Below are 10,835 nucleotides of genomic sequence, written 5' to 3' on the forward strand. Positions count from 1 at the left end.
CTCACGACACGTTCTTTCACTAATAGCGGCCTCACCATAAGTATTTGAGAGCATTCGATGAGCCTCAGCCGCAGATTTCTTCATATTGAAGCAAAAAATTAAAACCTCCCGCAAATGACGAGAATTTGGCTCGTAAACTGACATTTTCAATCGAGAATAACTTTATGATGCAGACACAAATCGACTGATGTTTCTATGGGGTTATGTTGACAGATGTCCAAGTTTATTGTATGACATCTATGATCTATTTATTTCGACCACCACTTACCGCTAAAGCCATCTATAGAAAAACGGCGGAAGCAAAGTTGTACACCTAATATATATATATAAAACGCATTAATATTTTATAAAAATTGTTATAGATTTTATAATTCATTATTTTGTAAATATTTTAAATATCATAATAAATTTTCAAACATATGTTATATATTAATATATTTATTGAAATTTAATTTATATTGTGTATCTTTTAGTTTTTGGACAAACTAGCTTTTTTTTTCTGTTTACTTATTTTAATGAGAGCATTACTTTGTATTTTAGCCTCATCCTCATAATAATAAAATATAGTAATAAATCCTCATAGTAATAAAATATAGTAATAAAAACATTCCGCCACGGCTTGTTCTTTATGAAGATCACAAGGAAATCTTAAATTAAAATTTTCTATTATTTCTTGAATTGTAGCTTCATAAATATTTAGTTCCTTATTTTGTATATGACGTTGAAAATAACTCTCTGCCAAGACTTTATATCACATGCGAAATAATGTATTGTCTTTCGGTATTGTGAATAAAGAGCCTATATTATTATTGCAATTCGCAACACACTTTTCCCTATTGTATTTAGGCTTTTTACAAAAACTACTTTTTACATTACGTTTACACCACACACGTAAAGCTGACATATTTGTTTCAGTACTTGAATCTACCTAGAAAGCGCTAACTGACTTAAAATAATTACAGAACTGTATATGAAAAATGTATTCAGTCGGACCATCTATATTTCTAACTAGAGACTTAAGTTGTAAACGTAAGTAAACGCACAGGCTTTGGCGTATGACATACGACTATTTGCAGACTCTTTTTTTTTTTGGAGACATGATAATAAGTTGTATGTCATACGTGAAAACTTGTACTTACGTCTACAACTTAATTCTAAATAAGTGTTACGACAATTCTTGTGCTTAGATCCTTTCTCTTCTATTACATGTAGCGTGGTAAGCGGCACGGGCCAATAACAAATTCACGTTACTATAAACACTTTTTAATAGAATTAATTGATTTAAATGTAAATTATTAAATAAATCCTTTGAAAAAATAAGAGTATTGATGAAATGTGCATAGAAATAAGTTAATATATTTAAAAAAAATTCATATTAAAGTTTATTTATTACTAGCCCATGCCGCTTATCGCGCTACATATAATAGAAAGGAAAAGAAACAAGCGGCACGGTTCGTGCGGTTTTCTATAGCTACTTAGTTAAGTTAGTTTCTGTATCGCGTACCGCATACCTGCTACATGTAATCACATTTTAAGAATATAAGGTATTTTGTTGCAGAGAATGCGCAATAGTTCAAAATGCGGCTGCTTCTAAATCAATTTTGTCCAAAATTCTAAAAAGCATCATGGTTGCTACCACAGTTGCTATGTATATACATACATTAGGTTAGAAATGATCAAAAAGCGGAGTCTCATATCGTGCGTGAACCAGATTTTGCGTTCTTCTTAATTGCATTATTCTTTCAAGAAGTTTGTTCAGTTCGAGGTGGCCGATGAGAGATTAAGAGCGAAGTTTTTTTAAGTTTTATGTAGCAACAATAGATTCATTTGCACCAACGTTACTTTGATTTTTTAAGTAAGGCTTAAAACTCTCTGTCTCTATCCCTCTTTCGCTTTAAAATGAGAAGGGCTTAAAATCAAACATTGATGCAACCGGGTCTTAAAATATAACGATATTTGTAAATAATCTTGCTTCTCATTCATAAACTATTTCCTTTATTGTAATTTATCTATCTTTTTTCTAAATAATTAATTAGCATATTCTATTTGGTTTGAAGAAATATCCATGTATTATTCAAAATTATAAGAGTCGTACATTAATCATTTAGCCGATCTTAAGTATCAAATTACATTTATTAACATTGTTACATTTATTTTATTTCATACTTCATTATTTTATACATTCACGAGCTTTTGTACTTTTTCAAATTTTAATTTTTTTTTACAATTGTTATGTATGTATTTTTACCAACACTGCATTTGTATTTGATGCTAAATTTTAAACAAATTTCTGATTATTTTAGTATTTTTTCCGCCATTATGCGCAATAAAATATCTTATATTCTTATACCATGTTACATCCATATTACATGAATCATATAAGCATGTTACATGACTCTTACGCGCAGGTTACGTGAATTTTTTTTTACGCATGTAACGTGACTATAACTCGAAAGAATATAACTGGAGTGTCATTATGAAAATATTCCAAAAATACTATACTATAGAAATTTTGTATAATTTATTGCGTATCCGTAAATAAAATGAAATGGAAGGAGTTGAATGAGATTTAAAAGAATTCATTTTGACTAAAAATTAATTTTTACAACAAATTGAATAACGGCTTCTCGATTAAATCAAACTTAATTTGTAGAAAACTATTGTCGAAATATATGTTATCATAATTATGTAATGTATTAGAAAACGTTAAGATATAAGTATATCATTAAAAACAATAAATAAATTAACAATAGAAAATTTTATTTTAATAGAAATAAATTATTTAATAAAAAACATGTTTCAATAATAATTTAGTGGAAGATGCGCTCCCAGTATATTTCTGATATAGGAACGCTCCTAAGCCATAGTGTCAGGTGAGCGCTCGGTGACTCGACTGTCGAGCCTCGAACGGTAATGGGGATCGCTTGCTGGAATCAGCCCGAAATGTGCAGATCTTTGCGAGCACTACTTGTACATTATTGTATAATCTCATTGATATCACTAAGGCCCAGTTCCACAACTCATAGTTAACTTTTAAATAAAGTTCAACTTGTTTCTCATTCTAGAATTCAAAAGAGACAATGAATAAGTTGAACCTTGGTTAAGAGATAATAGTGAGTTGTGGAACTGAATCTTAATAAACATGACGTGTTGAAATGGTGAACAACGTATATTTGAAATCGTAAAGATAACTAAAGCATATATCAAACTATTCATGGAGAATTTCGCCGCCACTTTTCCCTTCATCATCTTTTTGTGTGTTAAACACATGTTTCTTAAAAATTCGATTCCAGATTTAAATCGCATACCCTGATGATATAGAACAAGGCTCCTATTCTTGAAAAATATCGCGTACGTAAAATTTAGAAATACTATAGTGTATGTAACATATACTATAGTATTTTTTGTATGTGATACTTTTCAAGAATAGGATCCCAGGATCAGGTATATCCGAGCAGCTGCTTTATAGGGGCGGCCGACAACCGTCAATGTGTCTTTAATGCCCACATTCATAGTCAGGCCTTATATATATTTCGATGCTGCTTATCCCTACTATGTTAAAAGTGTTGCCTGCGCGCAATAAAAACCATCTAGAAATGTATAGAAAAGAGATGCCGACAGGTCTCGTGACCAGCCTCTCCTTGATTGATTCTTAAGTATATAAGGAAATGTCATCTAACAAGGAGGCAATCTAACTTTTAATTTTCACGCCCAGCAAATGAGAATGGATTGAAATGGATATATATATAAATATACATTCAGAAATATGGATTCATAAATGTTAAAATAAACTCTTTTCAATCCTGAATACATTTTTATTAATTTATAGGAATTGTAACAAATGTCTATTTCTTCAATACATCAATCTTCAATACATTTTTATTCATTTATAGGAATGGAATGGAGTGGAATATGTTTCTATGCTTTTCAATCTAAAAATAATATTATATTATATATGCATCGTGAATACTGCTCAATTTAAAATTCTGAATAGGAAATACAGTTTTTTAATCCATTTGAAAAAAAAAGTTTTTCTTTTAAAATGAACCATAAATATTATTCAATTCAAAATTGTGAATAAAAAATCCATTGTTTCTATTTGAAAATCCATTTAAAATGCATCATAAAAACTACTTTATTCAAAATTATGAATAAGAAATTTTTTGTTTTAATTCAATTGAGTTAAAAAAAATTATAATAAAAATATATCATGAATTCTATTTCATTTAATAATAAAAGAAACATAAAAAGAACTACATGAATATGTACAATAAATGTTACATATATAAATTATTTATTTTTAATTAATTTAATAAATTAATCGCGTTTATGTATATTTCATATTAATATGTTTTCCTCATTATACAACTAGCGTATATTTTTTATATAAAAGTTTTAAAATAATAACTATTAAAGTTCATGTAATTACTACTTTAATTTATTTAAACTTTTACACATATAAACATTTTTTATATGAAATCCAATCCATTTTTATGGATTTAAAATATGGATTCGGATGGATTGAAAATTTCCAATCTATTTCAATCTAATTTCGTTTGCTGGGCGAAACTGCTGCGAATTGTTACGAACCACGTACACCATTATTTATTTCAGATTCTTTCATTTCATGCAAAAACGCATTGAATAAGCTTAATTTCGTTTATTCTGTGTATATATATATAAACCTTTTCGAGTATATGAAAGTATACAAACATGATGTTCTGCATGGTTTTACAATACGTATGTGCCTACAAATAATATACACATTATCTGACAACAGGAAAAGTGGATAGTTAGCAATCTAATGTTATAATAGAAATCTATGGTTTGGCAGCACGGTACGAGAGGTAAAATATTAAGGCAACTTATCCTTCTCTGCGCGTCGACATTTGTATTACTGAAAAAAATAAAATAAAGCACTGTGGCATATGATGTTTGTTTTCCTGGATTAGAATCTTGTTAGGCCCATTCTACAATCGTATGTCGGAGTCGGGCGTCGTACGCATGCGCACTAGACTGTCGAATGAAGTTGTCGCAAGTCGACTATCGTTGTCGGAATAAAAGATAATCAATTCCCATCTTTTCTGACTATGACTAGATGAAACATAATCTTCGGACACATTTGTGTATGGCTAAACAGATATTTTTATACGGATATATGAATATGTTTATATTATATTATGGAATCACTGAATGTACAAATAATTATTGATTTTGTTTGCAAAAATCATTGCTTGTATGATAAAATGTGGATTTTAAAAATGTTAGCAAAAAAGAGATCTGTGGCAAAAAATATTCACAAATTTAAGAAAATATATATTATGATATAAATATATCAGGTAATTTTTTATTTGTTAAATTATTATTATTTAATATAAAATATTTTATAATTTAATTCTTTTGTCTCAAACTTAAGAAATGCTTATAAGAACTTGAAACTTGAATAATATATGTTTCGATCATCATTTTGATCCAAATCAATGCATAATAGTCGTCAAGCAAGTGGAGTCGCATTATTTTATAATCATATAATTTGCATCCAAATTAATAATAAATTTGAATATGTATTCAACGTTTCAATATCCATTCTTTACATTTGTTCCGACTTTTCGACTTCAATCAACGACTCAATTATAGAATAGCAAGTATTCATGTGCGACATACAATATACGACAAACGACTAGCGACAGCCGACATCGACTGATTGTAGAATAGGTCTAACATCGTTGAAGTAAGGCACTATATATAAAACGTGAGTGTTCGCATATCCATTTTCATTCCTTTCCCCTTGCTCTGTTTCTACTCCGCCGCTGAGCTATAAAGGTTATGGTCGTTACGATTGTTATAGATTATAGTTTCTAAGTTGTTGGAAACCTTATAACTTCGTATTTATGTATTTTCGCACTTCGAAATTTTACCAAGAATAAGAGACGAAAAGGATATAAAAAAACTAAAATATTATATATTAACGAAGGCAAAAAAATTTATAAAATGCTTTGTTGCGTTGCGGTAAACTGTATCAATAGATCAAAAAAAGGTATTCGATTATTTAAATACTTACATTTCTAGTTCTCTAGTTGAAATAGTAAATCCATAAGTTTGTGGTATACACTTATAGACGAACTTGTGGACTTACTACTTCAACAGTATTACTAATCCGTACAAATTAAAATCATGTTGCTTAGGGTTTTTGTTAATACCAATATTTTCCAGTCTAATTTTTCGGAAAAATGTAATCGATTAAGGATACATAGGATTAAGGATACATACATTACACACAGGTGTAAACATACGGACATGATAGTAATCGTAGAATCGATTTTCATATTGATTATATATAATGTAGACTTCATTTGGATTTAATAAAAGTTGGTACAGATCGTTTGATTAGAAAAAGACGGTAATAGAACACTCTACACCCATATGTAACATGTTTTTGAAACAGTGTTAATATAAAATCGTAACAAAAATGAAAGTGATATGTAACGAAACGCTCTACGAAACAGCTAACGCGCAGTAATAGGATTTTATAACAATTCGTCACTTCAATGTTTCATGTTACATGACATTAATGAGATTATACAATAGTGTCTGCCCAATGCCCAGTCTACAACACAATTCGTCATTTGCCAATCAACGCGATTCATATTGATGAATAAGATGATATATAAAGTCATTATGTTCTATATTTGATGTAATAAAAATTAATTGAAAAAAGTTCTTAGTTTTTTACCCTTTAAATTTCCTTTGGTTCATTTTGTATAAATTTCTTACTTACATCTTGAGTCTTTGTATTCTCCATTTTAATTTTTTTAAGTTTCTCTTCTATTATTTTGAGTTCATCCATTTCTTTTTGGATTTTACGGTTTATTTGATATTTAGCTACCGCTTGTGCCAATGGTCCTAGCTCTCCCTTCATCGCAGCATTTACCATCGCCTATTTATAAAAAAATTTTTTATTAAATGTGTAACGTTTAGAGTACAAATTATGCAAATTCTTACATCTCGTCGCCTTTTGGCATCATTAGATGTACCTATTGGATCTGTCTCAGTCTGTGGCCCTAGTTCGACAAGAATTTGAAAATCCGCGTGTTCACCTAATCGAAAACCCACGCCAAATCTGGAATCAGTTCCTGTAGATTTCATCATAATAAACATCGATATAAGTTAACAAGAATTATATAATAAGGTAAAGTTATATTCTTAACTTATGATATACTTAACTTTTTTAATAGGCGATATATTGGAATATATCAAACTTAGGATTGTCGGAAGCTCTTCTGGTATAATCAGACTTGTTACATCTGTGAATTTTATTTTTATATCAATTTTTAATCGTTACATATAAATGGAAAAACTTATGAAACTTGTCATGTTTTTTACTAACATAATTTTATCTTAATAAATGTTTTTAACTCTTACAAAAAATACAACCAATGCCTCCAATTTGATTTTAACAAGATTTAGATACGTTTTGGATACGAAAATATATAAAAATAAGATAAAAAAAAGATGTTAATATTTTTAAGGTTTTCCACGGGTACTTTCTGTATAGAAGAAGTGTTTTGTTTAAGTTACCTATATATCAATTCTTAAAATTAACGTTTTATAAACGTTACAGTTCATAATGTGCCCGATGAATACAAAAATTTGTAATTGAGCTATAAATTGTATTTATTCAAAATTTTCACATTAAAAAAATATAATCATATATATTCATTCAAAATTTTGGGTCTATCAAAAATATTTATTTACAAAGAAAACTATATAATTATACTATATAATTATAATACATATAATATACTACTATATAATTATACATATTTAACGAGTATTCATATTCATTTAAGTATTCAAACAAAATATAAACTGAAAAAGAAAGCTCTAATAAGTAATCGTTACCCTACCGGCACTTTGATGATTTTAAGTACAATAAAAAAAATAAATTTTATTTATTTTCGTTGTAATATTTACATTTGATAAGGAAAACTTAGAAATTAAAAAAACAGAAAGCAATACATTTTTTATTTATAAGTGTAATCTATTTGATGTGATATCAAGAGATATGTAATGACTCGCGTCAAGCGAATGCGAAACGTCCATGTCTTTATTCAAGCCGGCGAGTTGCGAGCATCCGAGATTATCAGATCATTGAAATTACACAGAAGTTGATCGATTCTGAATAATCTCAATGGACAACTCGGGTTTAAATCATATAATTACTATAATCATATAATTAAACTATTTGTTGTCTACCCTATACAAACAAAGATATCGCGATGTGAAGTGTCCAAAGTGTTAAATTTTTAAGATACGTTTTCATCATCATCTTCATCATCGCCCTCGGAAATGTTATCCGTTTCATATTTTAAACAGCAGATGGCACTCACCTGTTGCGACACTCATGATGGAAAAAGATAAATAAGAAGAGAAGACCATGATATAAGAATATAAAATATTTCATTTCCAAAGATGCGCAGTTATCTTCAACATAGTGACTACTTTTTGATCAATCAAAAATTTGTTCTAAATTTAGATTGATTCTAATTTAGGAATGTTTGATTGGTTGTCCTAATTTAATCTGTCGGCCATTAAGGCTTAAACACAATAGGCAATATACAGGAAACAGAGAATAACAAGCTGTCCAATCAGAACTCTAAGACATAATATCGAACTTACATACCAGAGCTCTGATTGGACTTGTTATTCACTGATGCCTGTGCCTATTATCTATGCCTATTGTGTTTAAGCCTTTATGCGCAATGAAATATTTTATATTTTTATATCATGGATAAGATTTGAGGAAAGCCATATATACTCTTATATTGCTAACGCAGTCTCTTTTTGAGAGTGCGAGATGTGCGAAGACAACAAGATAGAAAATACCGGATTCTTATTTCTACAATGTATCTCGAATGTACGCATGCGCTGGCATAAGTAACAAAGTTCCATTTTTGTTTTTTTTTAAACACTTTACATAAACAACAATGTTGGACACGCGTATAATCATATATGTAATACTACCTTGATCAAAAAATTCAGGAATTCATTCAGAAAATTCAAAATACAAGTTTTATTCATCAAAAGTGATATTGTCCCCTTCAAAGTACTCCCCATCGACTGCAACGCACTTATGCTAGCGCTTGATTTAGCTCACGTTTCTGAAACTCTATTGTTGGTGTAGCCATCAGAGCCGTCTTCGATTTTTTCATTACCTTCTTTCGGCTGTTAAAACGCGTTCCCTGTAATGATTTTTTCATGCCACTCATAAACGGCTGTTTTCTTTAGAGTATCACTGCTGAAAGAGTTTCCCAACATTTCCAAGGTTTTCACACCATTGAATCCATTTTTAACGCAAAATTTACAAACCCGTTGTTGCAAATTCAACTCTATTTTTAAAACTATAAAAAATCCATGCAGAGAAAATACATGCAGAGGTAGATGTACTCAAGATGGCGTAACTTTTACAAATGTCAAGCTATGATGATAAAATTTGGTGGGAATGTCAATGATAGATGTGGCAACATAACCAAAAAAAACAGAACTCAAATCAGTTGACTCATCAGTTGACTTCATCATCAGAGCATCATCTAGTGGTAATTCCGGGAACTTTTTGATCAAGATGATATGCACTATGTAATAAATACAGATGCGGATGCGGATCAGTGCAAATGTGCACCCAAAAACTTCGATTTTTTTCCTCGATTACTTTTTTAAAGTAAAAATTCCAAAAAATTCAGATTATTTCGTCTTTACGTCAAATTAAGTTGTAAGCGAACGTAAGATTTAGTTATGTCGTTAATCACAACATGAACTATGAGCATTAATGTAAAAATATGGAATCATTTCTTAATTTGTGATTTCCGAGGTAAAGAATTAAAGTACTTGGTATCAATTATGAAATATTTATCCTCACGATGGAAAGTGAAAAGTAAAAAATTTCTCCAATTTCAATGATAAAAGTTTTCACTTTTCACTTTTTATCCTAGGGATAAAGTTTCATGATTGATATCCTTGGAGATATCAATCCCTTATTATATAGAAGGGTGCTTTCCAATTGCAATATCTCTAGATTTTCGTGCACGACGATACAAGTTGCGTTTCAATTGTCTGTTATCATCGACACAACACTACACATCTGTCTCAGTCGAGTGCTGTATAAGCTTGTGTTTTCTAATGACAATTATTTGTTATTTACTGCGGCTATAAATGAGGTTGAAAGATGTTGAGCCGGCACTTTTACTTTTTTTTATTTAAAGTATTTTTAATACAGGCGGAAAAAGCTTTTAACTTATTAATTAGTTATTACTCAATCCTGCATATGTATGTTTACTTATATATTATATATATCTGGGGTTTTACACAAGTGCGTTTGATTTATAATAGTGTTCCAAAATGTTGATCACAAGAAGGATCTTAATTACGTTCTTCCTACGTGACCCTCCCCTTGCTTTAAAACTCTTTTAAAAAATCCTTTTAAAATCTCTTGGACGTAACACAGTATTATTCAATATTTACGCAGTATTACGTGCTATTTGAGAATATTGCATACGAAACAAATAATATACTTACGGTCGTAGAAGATTAACAAAAGCAGCAACTGTGAAACCAGGGTCTTCACGATCATTTTAAAGAAGAAACTCTGCGTACACACCGATTATTCGTATTCAAGTTGTGTTTAATTTCAATGGCTGTTCTATATATGTAACTAAACATGATAAATAAAGATTAATTTTCAGGATAATTGGGTATGATTTTTTTATCTAAGGTAACATCGATCTATTGTACTGTAAATTTTATTTTAATTTTGCAATTACCGCTTATAAAAAATTTAT

The 10,835-nt window shown here is 29.5% G+C and overlaps 1 protein-coding gene across 1 annotated transcript in view; it reads right to left on the reverse strand.

Moving 5' to 3' along the window:
- LOC105624772 overlaps positions 1-10,627 on the reverse strand; it is a 15,342-nt gene extending 4,715 nt beyond the window's left edge. The window contains exons 1-4 of the mRNA XM_012206124.1: positions 10,573-10,627; positions 7,226-7,304; positions 7,003-7,135; positions 6,779-6,937 (exon numbers count right to left, since the gene is read on the reverse strand). Coding sequence (XP_012061514.1) covers positions 6,779-6,937; positions 7,003-7,135; positions 7,226-7,304; positions 10,573-10,627 — 426 coding nt within the window. The remainder of the gene's footprint in view (positions 1-6,778; positions 6,938-7,002; positions 7,136-7,225; positions 7,305-10,572) is intronic.
- Positions 10,628-10,835: the final 208 nt, after the last annotated feature.

Source organism: Atta cephalotes (genome assembly GCF_000143395.1).
Source record: "Atta cephalotes unplaced genomic scaffold scaffold00088, whole genome shotgun sequence".
Taxonomy (NCBI): domain Eukaryota; kingdom Metazoa; phylum Arthropoda; class Insecta; order Hymenoptera; family Formicidae; genus Atta; species Atta cephalotes.